The sequence below is a fragment of the Aulonocara stuartgranti genome (genome assembly GCF_965226115.1).
Source record: "Aulonocara stuartgranti genome assembly, chromosome: 11".
Taxonomy (NCBI): Eukaryota; Metazoa; Chordata; class Actinopteri; order Cichliformes; family Cichlidae; genus Aulonocara; species Aulonocara stuartgranti.
The window spans coordinates 845,001-867,193 of NC_138947.1; the positions used below are offsets into that span (position 1 = coordinate 845,001).

The window sequence follows — 22,193 nt, forward strand, 5'->3', positions numbered from 1 at the left end:
ACACACACACACACACACACTCTTCAGTTTAATCGCACGTCGTAGCAGAATCAGCGTCGGTGTTTACCGTCACGCTCCGTCAGGGCGGATCCACACAGCAGCCTCTCTGCTGCTCTCTGATTGGTTGATTCGGGGCTGCGAGTCATCGTCCCGACCTCCAGTGTGTGTCAGATTCAAGGTCCAGTAATAATCTAACTATTTGAAAAAGTAATCTATTACCCTGGAGCGTATCAGAGTTGGTGTAAATACCGGCGTTGGGCCACGCCTGCTGGTGATGTCACGTTTGCAGTAATGTATTTGGTGTGACTGACTGTATTTTCTGCTGCTGTTCATCTGCAAGCTGCTTTGCAGCCCGCCTGCTGTGGTGACCTGTGCTCTCTGTCCTGCAGTGGAGGATCGACAGGAGGCATGACCGAGGAGAAATGTCCCCAGCTGGTGGACTACTTTGTAGTGGCTGGCCTGGACCCCGCGGGGCCGTGGAGGCCCCTGGACGAGGATGGGAAGGCCGCCGCCTCCTCGACGACGTCCTCGTCTTCTTCCTCGACGGGCCGGGCGGCAGAGCCCGTGACGGACCTGGTGGTGATCGCCCGGGGGCTCGGGGAGGACGTTCCCGAGGGCTTCACCTGCATCGAGAAGACGCTGGGCGGACACTCGGCCGAGCTGAGCGCCGGCCTCATCAACAACCCGCACCTGTACCTGTGTTACCGCCGAGGGCGGGACAAGCCGCCCATCCTGGACCTGGGGTGAGACGCACACACGTTTGTGGTTATGAGCTGTGATGTGTTTAAATCCTCAGACTGGTGCCGGCACGATTTCCACCTGAGAGCCGACTGATTTTGTCGATTCAGAGTTGAAGCTGAATGAAAAAACGTTTTCTTCGTGAGAATTTAACGTTAAAAACATTCGACGTGTTTTATTTTGCGTCAGCTGTATATCAATAAGAAATCCTCGTTATTCTTTTTCATCCAGCGCTCGTTTCGTGGTGTCTGTCAGTAACAGCTGGAGCGTGCGAGGCTCTGATGCAGCTGCAGGGTCTCTGGCTCGTGCGGTGCTTATTAAAGCCGAGGTTATGTCATCCACAGGATTATGTAACGCAGTGGGCAGGCCGTCGTGCTCGCCTCGTTAGTTTACACTCAGTGTTGGGAAATAACGAGCTTAGTCCTTTCAGATTAGGTGGAGCTGCAGGTTTGGACAGACCTCCAACCTCGGAGGGAACCCAGCCTTGTCCGCCTCCTGTTAGCAGGATAGGTGACAGTGGGGAGGAAGAACTGTGTTTAAACAGGAAGGACAGTCGTCTGAGGGCCTGGTTGGGGTGAGGGAGGGAGAGGGTGAGAAAAGGTGTGAGCAGCGTTCCTCCCTGCGGCGGTTCAGGCTGTGGTTAGCGATCATCGCACTGATGGTGCGACCGATGGAGGCGCTCTGATGCACTGCCCTGTCTGCAGGGTTCTGTACGAGGGGAAGGAGCAGCTGAAGCAGGGCTGGTACGTTATTGAAACCACGCCGTACAGCCGCTCGGCGAGCCTGAGCGCGGGCGGCGCCCCCACGGCTCATCGGGTCTTCCTGACGTACCGCCGGGCTCCGGACTCGCAGGGCCTCCACACGCTGGGCGTCACCGACATCGCCCTGCTGCTGCCCAGCAAGGGCGAGGTGGCGCCGCACACCTTCTGCAGAGTCGACAAGAACCTGAACACGGGCATGGTGAGTGCGGGGAGGCGGGGGTGTTTCAGGGGTTTGAGCCCCCTGTGAGTGCTGCGTCACTGACCCTGTCGCTGTTTGTGTGTCTGCAGTGGGGCCCAGCACTGCACGTGTGCTACAAGAGAGCCGTGGCTACAGCCAACGCCCTGGTGTTCGAGGCCGGTGAGTACCCGCGTGACCCCGTGTGTTTTCAGCCTCCTGCAGGAGGCGAGAGTTAGAAACGCTGCAGAGACACGGGGAGGTTCCCCCAGTCTGTGCAGCACAGCTCCCAGCTGCTCACATGGGTGATGGTTTTCATCATATGGAGCTCCCAGTACGCTCCCAGTGGAAAACCAGAACTAAGGGTCGCAATAAATCCAACAGGAAAAGTCAGGATCTGTGCTGGAGTAATCAGAGTATCGCAGGATCTGTGCTGGAGTAATCAGAGTATCGCTGCCCGCAGATCTGATCAGCCGCTACCCGGAGGAGGACCTGGACTCGTTTCCTCTGCCCGAGTCGGTGCCGGTCTTCTGCCTGCCGATGGGCGTCACCGTGGAGAGCTGGCCTCAGAACACCAAGTACCAGCTGCCCGTCTTCTCCACCTTCGTCCTCACCTCCGCCTCCGGGGACAAGGTGGGTTAGCTGGAACCACAGATGATCAGCGGGTGGAGGTGATCCGTTGTGTTGTTTACTGTGCAGTTACAACTTTGATGCTTTAAACCATTGTTACACAGAGCAGCGAGGTCGTCTTTCAGTCCGACCTCTGAACCGTAAACTAGCTCCTAACTCGAGCATGAACCGCTGTTACGTCTCCATCTTTGCTTCGTCCCTGCAGGTTTACGGCGCCGCCATCCAGTTTTACGAGTCGTTCTGCAGAGAGCTGCTGTCGGAGCGGCAGAGCATCCGCCTCGGTCTGCTGAGCGTCGTCGACCGGCGGCCCATCACCAACCGCAGCCTGCAGGTGAAGAAGAGCATCTGCGTCCTCTCTCACTGGCCCTTCTTCACCGTCTTCCAGAAGTTCCTCACCTTCGTCTACAGATACTCCATCTCCGGGCCCCACGTGCTGCCGATCGAGAAGTCCGTGAACCGTCTTCTCTCTCGGTCAGAGGCCTTCACACCGGCCTCTGACCGATAAACGCCTGCCAGCTGATTAAAAACACGTTATCACGTATGATCTGTGCACAGAAGCGATGTGTGCTGATGTCCGTTTCCTGTTTTTTTTTGTTCCCCTCCTGCAGACACATCTCCAGCTTCATGCACAACGTCCCGTTTCCTTCCCCGCAGCGTCCTCGAATCCTCGTTCAGGTAAGACCCAACGAACCGACCGTGCAAATGTTTCGCCTTCTGAAAGTTCACAGCGCTGTCATGTTGTTCCGCACTGATACAACAAACCTGACGCAGGTTTGTGTGAGCTGGAGCAGGAAGTGTTTGTCCTCCAGGTCATTGCATTTGCATTAGATTTCTTCCTGCAGAGCGCCTCGACGCTGCACGGTGGACAAATGTGTTGTTTGTGTGACTGCTTCCTGTGGCAGCTCTTCCTCCCCACAGTTGCCAAGTTTTCCCTCTGATGGACGGTGTCAATAAAACTGAGATCAAACGTGACTGACGTTGTGTAATTATCCTCACTTTGTAGATCGGATCGTGTTTTTCTGATGAAACGCGTAGATGGACGAAAACGCTGTGACTTTATTCTTTGCTCCCTCCTGACAGGACGTAGGAGGCGATCTGTTTGCAGAACAAACCGGGTAACGGCGCCCACTCAGAGCCTCTCCATGAATCACTCTCATCCTGAAATCATGATTTTTAACAAGAAACAAACCTGGGTGATGATCAGTGAGGGCTTCACGTGTGATTTTACTTGATTTGGATTAATCACGTCACAGTCGCTCGTTTATTCCTGGACTTTACCAGTGCGGCTTTGCATGAGTCACAGTTCAGAATAATCCTTCTTTGTCTGGTACTCGGTTCAAAGATCCTTTTAGTTCTTGAGAAGATGGTGTGTGTGTGTGTGTGTGTGTGTACTGATGCCAGCTGTGTGTGTTCGCAGCTCTCGCCGTACGACAACCTGCTGCTCTGTCAGCCTGTCTCCTCGCCGCTCCCGCTCAGGTGAGTGCCAGCTTTATCCAGACGAACCACAGTACCTTTACCGTCACGCCTGTGTTTGACCTTTGACCCCTGTGTGTTTACGATAGCGGCGCGAGCTTCCTGAAGCTGCTGCAGAACCTCGGCCCAGAAAACGCCTGCACGCTGCTGCTCGCCGTCCTCACTGAACACAAGCTGCTGCTGCACTCGCTCCGACCTGACGTCCTCACCTCCGTCAGCGAGGCCCTCGTCTCCGTAAGACGCGCACACGCCCTCATTCCAAATGACAAAAGTCCCAATGCTTCATCTTTATTCTCGTGGGCCAATTAAAATGAGGGCCCCCGCTGGCCCCTGAGCCACGGATTGAAAACACTGAATCCAAAGCAAATCTAGAGTTTGTTCCGGGCGGGAGGATAAATCTTTCCTTGTGATCCCGTCAGCAGGTTCATGGTTTGCAGACAGGCCTGAATCTGTCCTGGAAGTTTGTAACTCCGGTTTCTGTGTCCAGATGACGTTCCCGCTCCGCTGGCTCTGTCCCTACATCCCTCTGTGCCCGCTGCAGATGGCAGACGTGTTGCTGGCACCGATGCCCTTCATCGTGGGCGTCCACTCCAGCTACTTCGACCTGCACGACCCCCCCACCGATGTGGTGTGTGTTGACCTGGACGCCAACACCATCTTCCAGTGAGTCTGACGCCACCTGTGCACCGAGCCCAGGATAGATGGTTAAAAAGCTCCCTTTATTCGTATCTTCAGCAGTCTTCTTCCTGCATCTGCTCTGATAATCTTTGATTATCCACAGGAACCAAACAGTTTGTGTATCCGGCTGTAAACATGTTTATTTCTGCTGAATAGTTTTAACACGGGAGTCTATGGGGCTGCCTCTCTGCTGCCTCTGCTGGACGTCAGAGGAACTGCAGCATTTGATGTTTCAGCATTATCTTCATTGGAGAAAACTTTCCTCTTCCTCGTTTCAGGTCAGATGACAAGAAGCCACTGTCATGGCGTTCGTTACCCAGGAAACACGGCAAGATGCTGTTCAACGTCCTCACCAACCTCCACAAGACGCTGGAGAAGAGTGAGCGACTGCAACGGCTGAACACATGAACCAGTGTGTAAACAGGGTTGCGTCATTTAGTGACTCTCACTTCTTGTGGCTGCAGTTTGCACTCCCGGCCAGGAGGAGGCGACGCTGGAGTTCCTGCTGACCGACTACGACCAAATCTACAGGCGTCAGAAGCAGCTGGAGCTGGAGATCCAGGAGGCCTTCCTGCGCTTCATGAGCTGCCTGCTGCGAGGCTACAGAGCCTTCCTGCTGCCCATCACGCAGGCGCCGTCCGACACCACCACCGACTGCAGCTCCCTGTTCAACCTGCAGGGTGCGCCCTTCGTAACGTTGGCGGCTTTTGTGTGCAGAGCTGTGAATCGGGGCGTGTGATGCACACGCTGTGAGTGAAGCTGCGCCTCTTCCTCTTTGTGCCGCAGGTTTCCTGAAGTCTCGCGATCGAACGCAGCAGAAGTTTTACACCCAGCTGACCAAGACGCAGATGTTCACCCAGTTCATCGAGGAGTGCTCGTTCGTCAGCGACCGCCACGCCTGCCTCGAGTTCTTCGACGAGTGCGTGCAGAAGGTCAGAGCGGCGATGCTTTCTCGCGTTGCTCGGCTAGCGCCCAGCTAAGGTTTTGATTGGTGTTCTCTTGCTAAGCAGGTGGACGTGGAGAAGCCGGAGGAGGTGAGGCTGATCGATCTGGACGAGACGCACAGCGGCGAGCACACCGTCTTCATCATGCCTCCCGAGGAACCGCAGGAACCTGATGGGTCTGAGTGCCCCGCCCTCTACAGGTACAGCTCCGCCCTCAGGGGCCATGGAAATGGGTGGGGTGGCTTGTTTGCTGTGGAGGTGGGAGGATGGTCAGGATGTTAACCCAGGTGACCCGTTTCCTTCTGTATGTTAGCCAATGAGCTTCCATCCTTCTGCCATCACGTAGCGTCTCGATGTGAACAGACCGTTTCAACACTTTTCATTAAACACGTTTTTATTTGCTGCGTGCAAACAGACTGAATGGCGTCCTCTCGGGGAGGAGGAGCCACGTCAGCCGTACCACCTGCTCACACTTGTTTCCCTCTCACCTGTCCAGTTACGAGACCTTCCCCACCCTCAAACTAGAGCTCTTTGACCAGCCCCAGGACCAACTCCGCGTCCCAGCCAAGGGCAGCGCTCCCAGTAGCCCCGCCCCCCGCCGCACCAAACAGGTAAGACAAAGATACTGAGCAGAAATGATCTGGTCCCGTGTTGTGTTCATTCGTGTGTACAGAGCACGCTCCGACGGGAGCAGCGATGCGTTCAGGGGAGCGCCGCGCGTGGAGGTTTCCTCCCGTCCTCTGAGCTGAAGCTAGCTGTGACCCAGTTTCCCTCAGAGTGGAGGCGAGAGGAGGAGCTTTAACAGGCGTCCATTCATCATTGTAATTTAATGAACTGGTATCAATATTTCAGCACTCATTAAACATGCAGAGGCCACAGACGGCGTGACTGAGAGCGGCACAGACGGTGTTTTCTGATCTGAGCAGGAGGAGAGCATGCTGGGAGGATTTAGTCAAGTACACATCGCAGCAGTGCTGTTAAAGCTCCTCCTGCAGGAGAGCTGCAGTTTCATCAGTGGGAGTGAATCTCATTTCTACTGCTCGCTGAAAACCGTCACAGCCTGCAGTTCCTCCCATGTCCACTTGAGGCTCCACGCCTAGCCTCAGCCCGCTCTCTGCTGTCGTCGAGCTAACTCACTGGACGCTCTGCAAACACAGACGACAGGCATCCTGATTAAACTAATAGTCATAATATCAGAGCTGTGATTGGTTCCTGTGAGCGATGCTCCTGGAAGTGCTGACACTCTGTGCGCAAAGAGCTGCATAAGAGCAGCGTGCTGCTGCGACGCCGGTCAGCTGTTAGACCGCTAACATTCAATAATGCGTCCGATCCTCAGCTGGACTCTGAGTGCTGTGAGTTTAAAGTCTGAGATTATGACTCAGGTCAAACTGTCACAGGTTTGTAGGCTGGCGTCGGTGCTGGGAGCAGAGGAAGGGATCCTGATTCTGCTGGTCGGAGACCAGTGCAGGCTTCCACTCTGTAAACCCTGCAACAGACTCGGGACCGTGTTCTGATCTGGAGCTCCACAGGGTTCTGTCTCGGGACCCCGTCCTGTTTTCTTTGCACGTGCTCTCTGCAGGTCGATCACCAACATTTACAGCTGTATTTAGTAGGGCTGCAACGATACACAAAATTCACGGTTCGATATTTTTTCAATACAAAAAAATGTTCATGCCTTTTTAATTTGTCATTTATTAAAATTATAAATATATATTTTAACTCAAAAGTACAGTTTTTAAATGTAATGTTGCTGAAACAAAGGGATAAAAAAATAAATATCTGATGGAGGAATCCCTCATCTTTGGAAAAGAGAGTTTATTACAGAGAAATGGCTCTTTCAAAATAAAAGCTCTACTATTTTAAAGTCATGATTCAGACGCTGAACACCTGCTCTGACCTCCTCCTCCTCCTCCTCCCTCCAGGAGATCAAGTTGGCTCAGAAACGGGCCCAGAAGTACTCGGCAGTGCCGGACATGTGGTCCAAGTGCCTGCTGGGTCACTGCTACGGCCTCTGGTTCATCTACCTGCCCACCTTCGTCCGTGCGGAGACCGCCAAGGTCCGCGCCCTGCACACAGCCTACGACGTCCTCAAACACATGGAGAACCGCAAGGTGGTGCTGCCGGATGAGGTGAGGCTCAGACGGGGTCAAAGGTCGCTGCTGTGACATGTTTATTTGACTTGTTGACCTGAGACATTTAGAAAAATCCACCCGAGTTTCAGCTGTGACAAACTCGCAGATCGTTGGAGCCCCGAGTGCTGACACGGAGGACTCGAATATGATGATATGAGCACCAGGTTACGCTCTGTGTGTGTGTGTGTGTGTGTGTGTGTGTGTGTGTGTGTGTGTGTGTGTGTGCGCGCGCAGGTGTGTTACCGGATCCTGATGCAGCTGTGTGGTCAGTTTGGGCAGCCAGTCCTCGCCGTCAGAGTCCTGCTGGAGATGAAGAAGGCGGGAATCACACCGAACACCATCACCTACGGATACTACAACAAGGTCACACACGCACAGACACACAGTGACGTGGCGAGGACGGTGCGCGTCACCTGTTCAGGTGTTTTCCTGATGTTACGGCGTGAACTCTGAATGTCCTCGCTGACGCCGTTCTCTCTCCTCAGGCGGTGCTGGAGAGCAAGTGGCCGTCGACCAATCAGGGCGGGCGTCTCCGCTGGGCCAAGCTGAGGAACGTCCTGCTGGCTGTGGCCCAGTTCAGACAGCCAATCAAACGGCGGCAGAAGAGCGGCTCCGTGGGTTCGCGTGGAGGTCAGACATCTTTAAGTTTATGATTTTAATTTTCAGACGGCGGGGAGCGTTGATGGCTGACCCCACCATTACGCAGGAAGTAGCCCTGACCTTTCATTTATACGTTTGGTTACAGAAACGGCGGCGGAGTTTGACCGAAGGCCCCGCCCCCACTCCTCTCTGATTCGTCAGTCCAGTTGGAGCGGTCTGAGTGAAAGCTCGAGTCACGAGTCTCTGACTGGCCCGCTGGTGAAGAGCAACAGTCTGAGCAGCATGAAGATGGCGAGCGACAGTAAGAGGCGGCCTGCTCAGCTTCGCCGCGTGCTCCTCTTCCTCTGTGACATCATCGTCTCACTAATTCTCCTTTCTGCCCCACAGAGGTCAAACCGGGTAAGAAGTCCGTCCTCCGTGAGGCGGGGGCCAATGGCTGCGCAGACGCCGTCTCCCGTAAACCCCCGCTGGGACGGCGGGACACGTCCACGCCGCCTCCAGCGCCCTCCGGTGGAGCTCTGGTTCAGCGGAGTCAGGTCTGCCTCTCCAGCTTCTACAAAGAGTGCGTGGAGTCGGCCGACTCGGAGCTGGACTTGCCCGCTGAGGCAGACAGACGGTCAGTTTCACCTTCACCTGTCTGACATCGATTCTGGCCTCTGATTGGACGTTTCTTCACCCGTGTGCGTGTTTGATCCTCAGACCTGCCGACGTGCAGGGCTCGTCCGGCAGGAACAAAGCTGTCGATGAGAACTACAACAACGTCTCCTCCCCGAGCCGAGGAGGACTGGCGGGCAAACTGCAGCAACTCCTCACGCCGACCAAACACCGAGTGTCCGTGCGACGAGCCGCCAGCGTGGGCGACCGGCGCCCGGGAGGAGGGGGAGGAGCGGGAGGAGGAGTGATTGGACGAAGAGTGTCGGACCAGAGGCCGTCGAGGAAAGGTCAAGTGGCCGAAACTCTCCTAAAAGCAAAGGAGAAGCTGGTCAACGCCACATCAGAGGTAACGGCGGCGTCTTCGCGTTTGCTCGTGTCAGATCGTTGCTCGGAGGTGTGTGATGTGAGCCTGCAGCTGTTTGCTGCTGTTGATGGAAGTCTGTGTTGGTTCGTGAGCATCGTCTGCACACATTCCAGTATTAAAGTGTTCCTTGTTTTTGCTCCTCGCAGGTGTTAACAGACTCTCTGTCACTAATCTACTTCCTGTCTTCTCAGAGCTCGCTGTCTGTAGGAAGCGACCTCGACTTGATGGATGTGCCGAGTCCTGCGTATCCTCTACGCCGGTCCTGGGACGCCAATCAGGAGGGGGTGGGAATAGAGGTAAATGGAGCGTGTTTAGGAACGCTGCAGCAACTGGACTGGTCCCGTCGGTTAACCTGAGCCCCTCCCCCCGTGTGTCCAGGTGTTGATGTCCAGCTGCTCGCTTTGTCGTAGCTGCAACTCGCTGGTTTACGACGAGGAGATCATGGCGGGCTGGACATCGGACGACTCCAACCTGAACTCCTCCTGCCCGTTCTGCGGCTCCTCCTTTGTTCCCTTCCTGAACGCCGAGATCTGTGACCTTGGACCCGTCAGCAGGTACAGCTGGTTTAGCACGTTGCTGTGGCCTAAGGTAACCAGAGGTGTTCCTGCAGGACGGACGGCTGCTGGTGGTCAAACTCCAGAAGCATAGATCGTTTATGCCGCATTGACAGGTGTTTCCTTTCCGGAGCTGACTTTTCTTTGCCTTGTCAGTGCGGACCGCTGCAACTGGAACCTGGAGGACGAGGTGGAGAGTGCCGTGAGGCCCCCCAGTGGTCACGAGGCGTCCGTGCGACCCCAGTGTAACGGGCTGAGCGAGGACTCCAGCTCCGAGACCAGCAGCTACTCCGAGACCAGCAGGACCACCACGGTAATGCTCCGCAAAGCCGTTTCTCTCACACATCATCCTCACCGGACGTCTCACTCACAGACTCCACCCCCTCCATCAGGGTTCGTCAGTGGGCGGCGTTCCCCAGGTGACCGTGGCCTACCTGAGCCCTCTGGTTCTGAGGAAGGAGCTGGAGAGTCTGCTGGAGAACGAAGGCGAGGCGGTCCTGGCCCAGCCTCAGTTCCTGGACAACCACTCCATCATCTTCTGGAACCTGGTGTGGTACTTCCAGCGCCTCGGCCTGCCCAACAACCTGCTGCAGCTGGTCCGAGCCTCACCGCTGGTCAGCCAGTTCACACAGGTAACACAGTTAGGCGAAGTTATGGCAGCCAGGTGGGCGTGTCCAAGAGGAGAGAAAAACAAAAAGGGCAAAATGAGGTCGACTGTGGTGAATGTGGGGTCGGCTCGGTGCTGTGTGCCGGCTGGGGTTCGATGTTGAATTTGAAGCCTGCACTTTGGCATCACGTCCACCAGCAGCGTGGCTTTTTGTCTGCATCGACAGACTGTACAGGACACCTGCTAATCAGTGACATCCCAATAAAACCTGAGCTCACGCCGCGGTGACCTCACAGCAGGCATGTTATCGGTTAGATGACGCCTGGCTGACTCTCGTCGTTTGTGTTTCCCAGTCGGAGAACTCGGCAGTGAGAGTGAGACTCCTGTGGGACACCCTGACCCCCGACACAGACCAGTGGCCCCCCCTCTACGTCCTCTGGAGGATCCACAGTGAGATGAACACACGTTTATTGTTGAGTTGTTGACTTTTTAACATTTAAGCATTTAAGCCGCCATCCTTCTTTCCTTCCAACAGGTGGCGTCCTGATGAGAAGCTACAGCTGGCGGAGGCACAACCACCCGTTCACCCTGTCCTTCCTGGAGGAGGTGCTGCGGTGGGTGGGCATGAATGAGGTGCACAAGGCCGTCACGCTCTTCCTGGACACGCTGGCCAAACAGCCGGGAACCCCCAGGATCCAGAGGTGAGCCGGCAGGCGCAGAAGTTTGTGAAACGGAGACGGGCAGCAGCGAGACGACCTGAAAAACGTTCAGCTGAGGTTTTACTTTGATGCGGTGAGATGTGAATTTTGTGTTTTCTGTCTGGCAGGAGTCTGTACAGAGAGTTCCTCTTCCTCACGCTGGCAGCCATGGGCAAAGATCACGTCGGTAAGAACACGCCACAGGCTAGCAGCTAGCATTATTATTATTAGTATGTTCTGCATTCGTGTTTGTGGGCGTTTCCTGTGAAGCTGATGTCTGTGAATAAATTACAGACATGGACCAAAGGAAGAAATGTTTAGATTTTGGAGGTCAAAGGTCGAGGCTGCCCGCCCGTCCATCCACCCAATCCACTCATCCATCCACCAATACATGCATCCACCCACCCATCACTAAATTGATGGTGCGAACTCTTGGAGTCCACCATTTAATCTCCTAACACGTCATCAGGAGGTGGAGCCTGGTTTCAGATGATCGCCACACAATCAATTTAACTTTATTCATACAGCGCCAAATCACAACAACAGTCGCCTCAAGGCGCTTTATATTGTACAGTAGATCGTACAATAATATAAAAAGCAACAAGAGTACAATAACCTCAGTTTGATCTGAATGAAGAAGCAGAAAGTTAGCGGCTGTCCGGGCCTTTATGTCTTTAAGACACTCAGGGAGTAAGAGCCAAACCGTGAGGCCCTGCAGGGCTCGAAGATCGCTCAGGTCCATCCTCCTGTCGTGTCACTCTGCAGTATGACTGCTGAGCTCCTCACGGCACCATCAGCAGACGTGTTCATGCTGCGTGGAGACTGCTCCCAGCAGAACAGAGTAACTGGTCAAACAGTGTTAAATCAGGAAGCACACGACTTTGACGGCTGTTCCTTTACATGGGTGTGGTCTGTAGTTCAGTCACAGACTCGCAGATTTTAACCTTCGACATCTTTGAGGTCAGCTGTTCGATGGTAACTCCTCCTCCTCTCTCTCTTACAGCGGCGTTCGATAAGAAGTACAAGACGGCGTACTCTCGGCTCAGCGGTACTCTGGGTCGGGAGGAGCTGCGGAAGAAGCGAGCACAGCCTCCCAGCCCGAAGGCCATCGACTGCAGACGCAGCTTCCACCCGCCTCTCGAATGCTGAAACGGGTCCTGGTGACGTCCCCCGCGCTCGTTCATCCCTGCGAAGGGAAAACGGCGAGCCTTTGGATCCCCGCTGCCTTCACCTGCTCGTGTTCTTCACCTCTCTGCTGCCTCCAGGTGGAGGTCGGAGTGCCGCACTCCTTCCTGTCCTGTCCTTCTTTTGCCTCGTCGGTGTGAATCCAGACGCTCTACGGCTCCATCAACGATCCTGAAAGTAGATCCGGCAGCAGGAGACAAAAGGAACGCACTTCTCTCAGCAGCATTCTGAGCCGTGATTGGTGCAGCGTCGAAGGCGAGGGCTGGTTAGAAGCTCGGGCCGGGCTGCCTGATTTAAAGATGCACTTGCATGGTCACGGGCGAGCCTCACAGTTTGTTTTTAAAGCGTGGTCGAGAAGGACTTTCAGACGTTTTTTATTAGTGTTTTTGAACGACTCGTTGTGCTGGGAGTCGTCCAGAAGATGGTCGGCCTGTCACAATGAAGCTGCAGTTTGAGTCTTTCCATGTGACCACAGAGGCCAAGGTTAGGACACAGGAAATGGCAAAAAACCCAAACCTCTCACATCCTCCAGTCACCGCTGGATTCCCTCTGCAGGTTTGTGGTGCTGGTGCACATCAGCGAAGCACGACTGAAGCAGGTGACCTGACACGAGCTTCCACGGAGGCGGAGTGAAAGTCTCGGAGAGCGAGTTAGCAAGCTAAGTACAACAGCGGTCACCTGTAAAACCCGACCGGCGACAAAGATCACCGATCATAACGAGTAGAGTAACCTCCCCCACACACGGCTGTAATCCTCTCATCCACCGCCCGCTGCCTGACCTCCACGATGAAGCTCGAACTATTTCCTGTTAGAATCCAGATGGCAGTACAGGAAGTTCCCCTCTGTTTGGACCTGGAGACTCACCTGGAGGCCCGACGCACTCATTCGGGAAGTGCTGTGTGATGTGAAATCTGTATTATAACAAAGTGTAGATATTTATGGCTCTAATAAAGCAGAGGGTGTAATAAACAGGTTGTTTCAGCGGCAGAATGCAGAGCAGAGCTTTTTGATGGAGCTCAGCGACTCAGCGTTAAGGCTGAAGAGGAAAGAGGACGATTTAATGCACGCTGTCATGTGTTGATGCTCGGAAGCTTCGCTGGTTTCAGCTCAGAGCGTCTGGTTTGGGACAAGCGAGGTCAGAGGAAATAAACGATCCAATTTACAGACAAGTTTCCCTTGAAGGCGTCGCCTTCTCCTTACGGTCCGCCCTGCGAGCACCAGCAGCTACCCTGACCGAGGAATCCGCAGGTCCAGATGATTTGAATCCTGACTCGCTCCGTCACGTCTCTGAGGGTCTTCTAGTTGTACCTGGAGCATTTAGCCTTGCATGGGGTCTTTTATTTTGAAAGGTGGCTTGTTTCTGACTTCCTGTTCTCTGCTCTGAGTAGCTTGGTGTGGTTTCTGTCAAAAATAGCACCCCTGCTTATTTTGAGCAGCAGGAGTCAGGAGTGCCGCATCACTGTGCCCACGGCATTCTGGGTAACACACCTTACCTGATCTGAGAGCTCATTGGTTGTTCAGATAAGCAGTGGGTGGAGCCTCTGCAGATCTTTTGTTAGTTTTTTTTAAATATTAAAAAACAAAAAACTTCATATTTCCTTTTGAGGCCACGTTTGCTGCACGGCTGATGTTTTTGTTGGGTCGTGTGTGATTGTCCTGAACCAGATGCTCAGTTTGTGACCTGATGCCCGTTCACGTCTGGTCTGTCAGCTGACCCACAAAGCTAACAGTTTGCTCTAGGGCGTCTCAGCAGCAGCAGGAATCAAACCGGCGACTTCTCACTGATATTTCCAGCTTCATATTTTTAGTGTCATGGAGCAGCTTTGCATGATTCACAGTTCAGAATAATCCTCCTGTGTCAGGGCTCAGCCCCTCAGTCACCCTCTGCTTTGGCTACTGTCTCTTAAGCTGCCAGCTTTCCTCTGATTGGACAGCTTGCAGAAGCATGCGGGGGACAGATGGCTGAATAAATGTGAGTTTTTGGTTTACAGGGGGGGGGCACTGTAACGTGTTATGAGACTAAAGCACGCTCACGCTGATGATTGCGTCATCAGTGAAATAGTTCCTGCTGCAGCCGAGCGCCCCGGAGCCAGGCGTGAACTTCAAGCTGTGGTTAAACTCGTTTGAGTCTGTAACCAGCCAGCTGACCGCCTGTGGTTAGAGCCGGCTCAGGCGGGCGCATTTAAACTGATATTGTGTTTGCTGTTGTAATTTATAAATGCTCGTGATTTCAGTTGTAAATGTTTTTTAAGAAAACAAATAAAAGTGAGCAGAGTTTGCAAATACATTAAATTTATGATTATTTTGGTGTGATATTTCACAGCTGGTGCGGGCTGCTGGACTTCACCGCTGTGAAACTTCCACGTTAGCATTTTAGCGAATCTCTCTTTGAACTGGAGCTCCGACGTCCGTAACCTCACAGCATCGTCACATGACGTTATTAAAAAGTCAAAAGCTCAGAGTGCAGGTGAAGCTAGCGGATGGAGCCGCCGCCTGTCAGTCAAAGAGGCCACGCCCCAAATGCCAACTTTCAGCCTTTCAGCAATTTAAGAATAGAACAGAATATAATTTATTTTATTTTTATTGTCATTTTGCTCCAAGCCAACTGTGCAGGAATAAATAACACACAGGAGAGAAAATAAAGGCACACAATGGAGGGCAAGGGGCAAATTAATGCAGTTCATTTAATCCGCAACGGAACTCGCACAGTATTCCCGACAAAATAAAAGCATAGTTGGGTTTTGAAATTTCCAGTAAAGGACAAAACTTTTCAAACAAAGATAAATGTGTTAAAATTGCGTTACATGATATCCAGATATCCACAAAAAAACGTCCAGTGTATGCTCGCTCCCTGTTCATTTCCCCTGACATGGTGCTGATATAACGGTTTCATTTCAAACACTAGGATTTGTAGGCTTTATTTTGAAAGGTATGACCGGATGTATATGCGTGTGATTTTCTCGGACGTACGGCGCTCGTGCTTTCTCAGCATCGCAGTGTGAGCAGGTAAATCTTTGTGGTTGAACCCCCAGCGCTGAGTCCAGTATGAGGCCCGCGGGGCTGACGGGATCCGGCCGGGAGGAGCACTGAGGAGCCGAGAGGCCTGCTGGGAGGCCCGGAGCGCCGCAGGAGTCAGGTGCGTTACATCCAGGTTAATAACCCGCGCGCCGTTTGCGGGTTCCATAATAAAAACCTGCAAACGGCGCGAGGACGGTGTAATCGGTGAAACGTGCGAACACTGAGACGTCTGCTTTTGTCTTGGAGCTGTAAATGTTAAAAACAGCGACCTGCGACGGCAGGTGTTGGATTCTCATTGTAATCTGCGCTGTTAGCCTTCATCATGCAGAACTACATTTAAAAATCTGCAAAATTAAAGATTTTTATTCAGCAGAACAAAAAAATCAGATGACTAACGTAAATTCAGTTTTCTTTCACTACGTGCTGCGATTCGGCTCGTTTATAAGTGGTGGTGCTTTTTCCCTGCCTCGTCCTGTTTATCAGGTTTCCCTCAAACGGCCTCACGGAGTTTGATTTTTTAGCGCAAGGTTTCGGGTTTACTGGCCTAAACCTTTGCCGAATTAAAGGATGACTAATTTGGGCCCTTCAATTTTTATGAATGAAGCTTAATCTTTTGTGAATATTTACTTATAAATAATGAAATATAAACTAGTCATTTTCTGAATGGTACCCTGAGGAGCGTGGAACAGCCAGAGCGATGCCTGGAATGGATTTTTGCGCTTTTAGCTACTGATAAACAAGCACGTGTTTGCTTCATGGGGAGATTTTTTTTAATATCAAATTGGGTTTTTTGGCCTCGCGGGGCCGAAGCTTTGTTTTCAGTGACAGCGTGGCTGCTTCGTGCTGCTGGGCGGGGCTCCAGGTGGCGCTGTCCACCGTGACGGTGCTGAAACCGTGCAGGGAGGACCACGTCGCTGCTGTCAGGTGTGTGAGGAGCAGCGATGATTTTTTAACCTTCTGTGATCGATCGTTTCAGGCTGACGGACCAACCATGTGGGAAAACATGCTTCTGCTACTGATCCACGCGGTGGAAGGTAAAACCATTCAGAAATGTGGACGTGTCAAAAATGTCAGCATGGATTAAAACGTGTCATACCCAGGACTGTTTAACCAGTGTTGGGAAGGTTACTTTTAACATGTATTCCACTACAGATTACAGATTACATGCCCCAAAATGTATTCTGTAACGTATTCCGTTACGTTACTCAATGACAGTAACGTATTCTGAATACTTTGGATTACTTAATATCTTATCATGCTTTTTACAACTACATGAATGTCCTACTGCCCTTTGCAGTATAAAGCTCAGACGTCTGCAGGCTGCGGGTGTCTCTGCAGCGAGCGGACGCCCGCAGTTCATCAGGAAAAATGTAAAGCTGTCTCTCTTCGCATGCATCTTATTAAACCCGTTTCTCTTGCAGCTGCAGTGGCATCTCAGTGCTGGCAGGGGGCGACCTTCTCCGAGGCCGTGGTGTCTCCCGTGGTCGAGAGCAGCAGTATTCTGCGGGTGCCCAGCGTGTCGTCCCTGCCGCAGTGCGTGGCGGCGTGCTGCGACCTGCCCGGCTACGACTTGGCGTGGCTGTTCGAGGGCCGCTGCTACGTGCTGAGCTGCCAGCAGAGGGAGAACTGCCAGCCCCGGCAGACGCCTGGCGCCGACTCGTTCCTCGCCTTCCTGCGACGCCCGTCCCCGCAGACACTGGTGCTTCAGTCCTTGGTGAGGGGGGAGCCCTACGGCGGGCGCTGGAGGCCCCTCTCACGCTCGTCTGAGGCGCCCGGCGACTTGGAGGCCCTGAAAGATCTCTCCCTGTTCGACACGCCACATCGAGGCTTCCCAGACCCCGGGATGCTGGATGTCGAGTACTCAGAGGACAGCCAGGAGGAGAGGGGTGGAGCCAGCCCAGAACAGGAGACCAATCAGCCACCTTTGAAAGGGGGGGGCAGCTTCAATCAATCAGAGGCTGAGGATGGTCCAGAGAGGAGGCCGACAGAGAGCAGCGCGGCCCCGGGCGTGCGCCAGGGAGAGGAGGGTGGGGCCAAGAGACCGACGGAGGTGGCGCCACAGGAATCAGTGAGTTCAGAGCGTGAGCTCATATGATAACTGTCTCCATGGAGACCAGTCTGCAGCCTGTCATTGTTCTCCCTACAGACGCAGAGCAGCTCCACCTCTCCACCCCTGATACCTGAGGCCAGCTCAGAGCCAGCCCACACCTCCAGCAGCCCCACAGCAAACCCAGGTAAGCACCTCCGTCAGGTCAGGTCAGGTCAGGTCAGCACACCTCCGTCAGGTCGCAGGTTCACTCCAGTTTATTGTTTTAAAGATAAACTTTAGCAAACGTGTCTGAAGAGCCTCACAGGTCCTGTCCCTCTGACCAGTGGAGCAGTAACTTGTCCTCCACATGCAGCTCCACCCCTGCTGGTGTCTCTTGGAAACCCCGTAGAGGCGACCACAGTGAAACCCGCCACTCCAGCCGCCACTCCAGCTGCTCCTGAACCTACCACGTCAGGTGAGTTTATGACTAAAAAAAATGTTTGTTTAGATCAACATTTGATCTTTTTTAATATTTTTATTTAGTCTTTTTTAAGGAAAAACAGGTTATTGAGTTCATGTCAGGCAGTGGAGTCGCCCCCTGCTGGTCACTGTAGATGGTTCATGTTAAACCAGAGACTGTCACGTGTAGGAGTGTAGTTACTGCCCAGGAGAAACTTTGTGGTGGTTGGAGGTGACTCATTTTAGTAAGTGGGTGGTGTTCACCTGAGACAGTGTGAAGGTCAAAGTTCAGTTTAAAGACAAACAGGTGACCTCAGAGAGACCAGGTGAGGAAGCAGGTAAATGAAAGGAAGAATTTAACCTTCATTTCTCGCACAGACGCTGTGAAGATGCTTCAGTCTGCAGCCGGAACTCCACCTTCCACCACCCACCTGACTGTGACCTCTGACCTTACTACCCCGACCTTGTCAGCAGCCAGCTTTAACCCTACGACTGCGACTGAGTCAGCAGGTAAACTCGACGGGTTTAATGCTTTCTGTGGCTTCACACCGACTCTTTAAACCTCCTCTCGCTTTTCCAGCTTCAGCGTCACAGGTTGGAGGGTCAAACCGCGGTCCGGTGGCCGTCGTGGGCCCCGACAGGAGCCTGTCTCTCCCGGTGAGCAGCTTGCTGCTCAACGGCAGCGGCAGCAGTGACGACAGCGGCATCGTCAGCTACCGCTGGGAGGCGGTCAGGTAAGTCTGGAGCCTTTTTTCATGTTCCTGTGACTGAAAGATCAAATTTGTTCAGTCGGGTTTCGTGTTTTCCAGCGGGCCTCCCGGGCTGAGGCTGGACGACGCAGATCAGCCCGTCGCCACAGCCTCGGGGGTTCGGGCGGGGCGCTACACCTTCAGACTGACCGTATCTGACCAGGAGGGGGCGACAGACAGCGCCTCGCTGACCGTCAAAGTCCCAGAAGGTGAGCGACTCGGTGTTATTTGTGGAAGGCGGAGCTCTTCCTGTCAGACTCGTTTAAATCACAAACACGCTAATCTAAGGTCGTCTGCTTCCTCCAAACTCCAGCCGGTAGTTTTCTTCCGGTCGCCCACGCCAGCGGCAGCCACTCGCTCACTCTGCCCAACAACTCTCTGGTTCTCAGAGGTTCGGTGACCAACGCCGATCAGACCGCGGTGCACTTCCTGTGGACCCGGGACAGCCAGAGTCCTGCTGCCGGGGTGAGTTCCGACCGGCGCTGTGACGCTTCAAATCAAACTTTATTAACGAGCGCAGGTGACCCGCGGGAAACTAAACTTCAGTTTAAATCAGTGGCGGCTCATCGACCTCACACTGTGTGTGTGTGTGACGGAGTGACCTTTGACCTTTGCTGGTTCCAGGACGTACTGTACGGCTCGGATACTCAGCCCTCGCTCTACCTCGCCAACCTGGTCGAAGGCACCTACCTGTTCCAGCTGAAGGTGACCAACGCGCAGGGGCGCTCCGGCTCCGCCACGGCCACTGTGGAGGTGCGACCAGGTGAGGCTGGAAGCTCGCCGTTCGTCCCGTTTTGTGTTACGCAGGCATGCGCCGACATAGATGTGTTGTCCCACGTGTCTGCAGAGCCCGGCGGCGGCGAGCAGGTGGAGCTGGAGATGCTGGTGTCGGTGTCTCAGGTGAGCGTGGCTCAGAGAGACACGGTGGTCCGACAGCTCGCCGCTCTGATCCACGTCCTTGACAGCGACCTCCACGTGCGAGCGCTGCAGGGACACTCCCACATCAGGTACCTGCACGCACCGCGGACTTGCCCCTCCACGTGCCGGCTCGCCATAACCTGTGATGTTTTCTCTGCTTGCAGCACCGTGTTGCGGTTCTCCGTGCACGGCACCTCGGGGCCCCTCTCTGCCTCCCGATTGGTCGGCGTGCTGCGCAGCCAGCTGCTCTTCGAGAAAAGCGACTACCTGTTGTTCAGAGTCCTGAGGGTGGACACCGTCTGTGAGTCCAGCCGGGGCACGGCTCACCTGTGACATCTCAGAAAGGGGCGGGGCATTTGTCTGTGTTTAACGCGCTCGTTTTTCCCTCAGTGTGTCTGCTCAGCTGTTCGGGGCGTGGTCAGTGCGATCCAATCACCAAGCAGTGTGCCTGCGACCCCTTCTGGACCGAGAACCTGATTCGTCGTTACCTTGGCGATGGAGAGAGCAACTGCGGTAAAGTATGATTTGTAGTCTTCGGTCACGGCAGCGGGTCATTCCTCACGTGACGGCGAGAAACGACAGAAAACTTCATTTACATTACAAACTCGTTCACAACGAATCCTTCAGTCGTTTCTGTTTAAACAACTTTCACACAAACTTGTGACGTTTGTCCCTCGACTGCTTCGTTCGTCTGCAGCAGCAAGTTGAACAGGATGTGAAACAAAGTTCAGTCTCAAAGTCCAGAAACTTGTGAACGGAGATGAAACATCATGTAGTGAGTTTCATACTTTTCTGTCTTACTGGCTGCAGTCAGCCCGTTTCTGACTGCAGAGCTGGGGCGGGGCCTGTGAGCAGTGTCCCCAATCACGCCTCGCTGGCTTAAGACAGAAAGAACTGGGTCCTGTTGTTGTAGCCGAAACGCTGCAGCTGCGCGTGTAAGGCGACAGCCGCACACGGTGCTGCAACCCGGGACTGGGGCGTGACAGACCCGCCCACATGTTCGCACTTTTCACGACACTTCTTTATTGCGGCTGTCGACTTACACGCGCAGCTGCAGCTTTGCAGCAGATGCGCATATTATTAATGTAACTGCAGCGAATTTCTTTATTCCGCTGTGAAAGCGATGCTGATGTTAAACATGAGCGCCGCGGGACTTTTCTGCCTGGTAACTGTGCGTGTTAGTGTCGTCACTGATCCATCATCACCTTTATTTATAAAACCCTTTAAAACAACCCCAGCTGAGTGCTGTACATTGGAACTATAGAATAAAATTAGATATCAATAAAAGCCAAATAAAAGAAAGTAAACGAGGCCGACAGCAGCAGAGACTAATGCAGGAACCAGATTTGATGGTAAGCTGGTCTCCGAGTGCACGGAGGGAGAAAGAGCTCTTTATTCAAACTGGCCTCCAAACGAGCAGTGAAGCCTGTGCACACACCTGTAAATGTACCTGTACGCATCACACAGCACACATTCAGGTGAAGCTCCGCACGAGCCGCTGACCTGTCGGCTGTGCTCCTCTGACAGAGTGGAGGGTCCTGTACGTCATCCTGACCAGCTTCGTGCTCGTCGTCCTCATCCTGTCACTCGGCTGGACGTTCATCTGCTGCTGTAAGAGGTGAGGACGCCGCTGCAGGTGATAGACTGATCCCAGGTGTGCTTCCGTGCGTGAACTGGTCTCTGCTGCTTTCAGGAGACGACAGACCAAAGCGAGGAAGAAAACCAAATACACCATCTTGGACAACATGGACGAGCAGGAGAGGGTGGAGCTCCGCCCCAAATTCAGTGAGTCACATTGCCATAGTCCGCCTGCGGAGGCTGTCGGGGTCGGTCTGCGGCGGCGTTCTCGTTGGTTCATGAAGTCGTTTCACTGCGGCTCAGTTAGTCGTCACCTTGGAGGCGGTCCTGCGGGGTCGCTGATTCACTCTGCAGCTATCACGTGACCAGGGTGTGGTTCATCGCTCTTGTCCTTTCCCAGGTGATCCATGCGTTCTCCTAAAGGACTCCCACCTTGGGTCATGTGACTGAGCTCAGCTCAGCGACCTTCGGGACCTCAGGTAAGAGCAGAGTCGTCTTCATGAACCAAAGCGAAGCCGCTTCCTTCTTTTAAAGCACCTGACTGTTCCCACGTTCCTGGGAATGTCCCGCTGTTCTTTAGAGCAGACGTTTCCCCGGAGCGGCGGGAGGTCGTCCTCCATCTTTATTCAATGACTGAGACTTAAACCATGACCCCCGCTGACCTTTCCCCTGTGCAGGTATCAAGCACCGCAGCACGGAGCACAACTCCAGCCTCATGATGTCCGAGTCGGAGCTGGACAGCGACCAGGACACCATCTTCAGCCGCGACCGGCCGGTCCGCAGCAGGAACCGCATCAGCACCATGGCTGCCCGCAACGGCGACGCCTTCGGATGACGGGGCGGCTGACCTCTCGCAGACGCAGAATGGTGCATTCTGGGACGTGTATGAGGGACCACATTACCCAGTTTTCAAGAGAATGCTAACATGTCCCATTTCAAAGGACGCAAGGAACTCGAGACCTGGAGGACGGACGCGCGTCTGCTCGGACATAAGAGGAAGAGCAAGAGGGCGGGACACATCAGGCATCGCACCACCGCCACGTGCCCGATTCACAGCTGTGAGCTCGTTAGCTAACAGAGCGCTCACCAGGAAACACGGCAGTCAGCTGACGACGGCATCCGATCACACGGTCGTGGTTCGTTTGAGCCCGGGTCACAGACGCCGTCCGCCGGGTTAAACTTCATCAACGTTTGTTGGCTAACGAGAAGCAGCGTGTGAATCAGAGACGAAGGATGTGAGCCGACACCT

General features: G+C 53.8%; 2 protein-coding genes across 5 annotated transcripts in view; both read left to right on the top strand.

The window, feature by feature from the left end:
* dennd4b (DENN/MADD domain containing 4B) overlaps nt 1-14,485 on the top strand; it is a 24,139-nt gene extending 9,654 nt beyond the window's left edge. For all 3 annotated transcript variants that reach the window (XM_082551487.1, XM_082551488.1, XM_082551486.1), the window contains exons 2-29: nt 390-743; nt 1,443-1,698; nt 1,788-1,857; nt 2,138-2,307; nt 2,510-2,751; nt 2,913-2,979; nt 3,722-3,780; nt 3,867-4,011; nt 4,265-4,440; nt 4,734-4,834; nt 4,920-5,135; nt 5,242-5,387; nt 5,466-5,599; nt 5,896-6,010; nt 7,322-7,528; nt 7,766-7,894; nt 8,017-8,161; nt 8,277-8,432; nt 8,519-8,747; nt 8,831-9,131; nt 9,341-9,445; nt 9,528-9,703; nt 9,860-10,016; nt 10,096-10,335; nt 10,664-10,760; nt 10,846-11,011; nt 11,137-11,195; nt 12,012-14,485. In XM_082551487.1, coding sequence (XP_082407613.1) covers nt 409-743; nt 1,443-1,698; nt 1,788-1,857; nt 2,138-2,307; nt 2,510-2,751; nt 2,913-2,979; nt 3,722-3,780; nt 3,867-4,011; nt 4,265-4,440; nt 4,734-4,834; nt 4,920-5,135; nt 5,242-5,387; nt 5,466-5,599; nt 5,896-6,010; nt 7,322-7,528; nt 7,766-7,894; nt 8,017-8,161; nt 8,277-8,432; nt 8,519-8,747; nt 8,831-9,131; nt 9,341-9,445; nt 9,528-9,703; nt 9,860-10,016; nt 10,096-10,335; nt 10,664-10,760; nt 10,846-11,011; nt 11,137-11,195; nt 12,012-12,157 — 4,545 coding nt within the window. In that variant the 5' untranslated portion in view covers nt 390-408 and the 3' untranslated portion in view covers nt 12,158-14,485. The remainder of the gene's footprint in view (nt 1-389; nt 744-1,442; nt 1,699-1,787; nt 1,858-2,137; nt 2,308-2,509; nt 2,752-2,912; nt 2,980-3,721; nt 3,781-3,866; nt 4,012-4,264; nt 4,441-4,733; nt 4,835-4,919; nt 5,136-5,241; nt 5,388-5,465; nt 5,600-5,895; nt 6,011-7,321; nt 7,529-7,765; nt 7,895-8,016; nt 8,162-8,276; nt 8,433-8,518; nt 8,748-8,830; nt 9,132-9,340; nt 9,446-9,527; nt 9,704-9,859; nt 10,017-10,095; nt 10,336-10,663; nt 10,761-10,845; nt 11,012-11,136; nt 11,196-12,011) is intronic.
* Nucleotides 14,486-14,816: 331 nt separating this feature from the next.
* kiaa0319 (KIAA0319) lies at nt 14,817-22,110 on the top strand. 2 transcript variants are annotated; one of them, XM_082550470.1, is made up of 16 exons: nt 14,822-15,329; nt 16,188-16,245; nt 16,633-17,279; nt 17,358-17,445; nt 17,614-17,715; nt 18,078-18,209; nt 18,280-18,433; nt 18,509-18,657; nt 18,762-18,913; nt 19,073-19,211; nt 19,296-19,455; nt 19,531-19,667; nt 19,757-19,879; nt 20,894-20,984; nt 21,060-21,151; nt 21,622-22,110. In XM_082550470.1, the coding sequence occupies exons 2-16, from the start codon at nt 16,203-16,205 to the stop codon at nt 21,777-21,779; spliced, it is 2,367 nt and encodes a 788-aa protein (XP_082406596.1). In that variant the 5' UTR covers nt 14,822-15,329; nt 16,188-16,202; the 3' UTR covers nt 21,780-22,110. The 2 variants fall into 2 exon arrangements, with proteins under 2 accessions (XP_082406595.1, XP_082406596.1); XM_082550469.1 differs by having other exon boundaries at nt 14,817-15,329; nt 18,762-19,211.
* The last annotated feature ends 83 nt before the right edge of the window (nt 22,111-22,193 follow it).

What these genes read in the sequence shown, in the direction of transcription:
- kiaa0319 (XM_082550469.1), top strand. Translation starts at nt 16,203, where the DNA reads ATGTGGGAAAACATGCTTCTGCTACTGATCCACGCGGTGGAAG. An exon ending in TACCGCTGGGAGGCGGTCAG is followed by an intron (nt 18,434 to 18,508) that starts GTAAGTCTGGAG and finishes CGTGTTTTCCAG; the next exon opens with CGGGCCTCCCGGGCTGAGGC. An exon ending in TTCATCTGCTGCTGTAAGAG is followed by an intron (nt 20,985 to 21,059) that starts GTGAGGACGCCG and finishes TGCTGCTTTCAG; the next exon opens with GAGACGACAGACCAAAGCGA.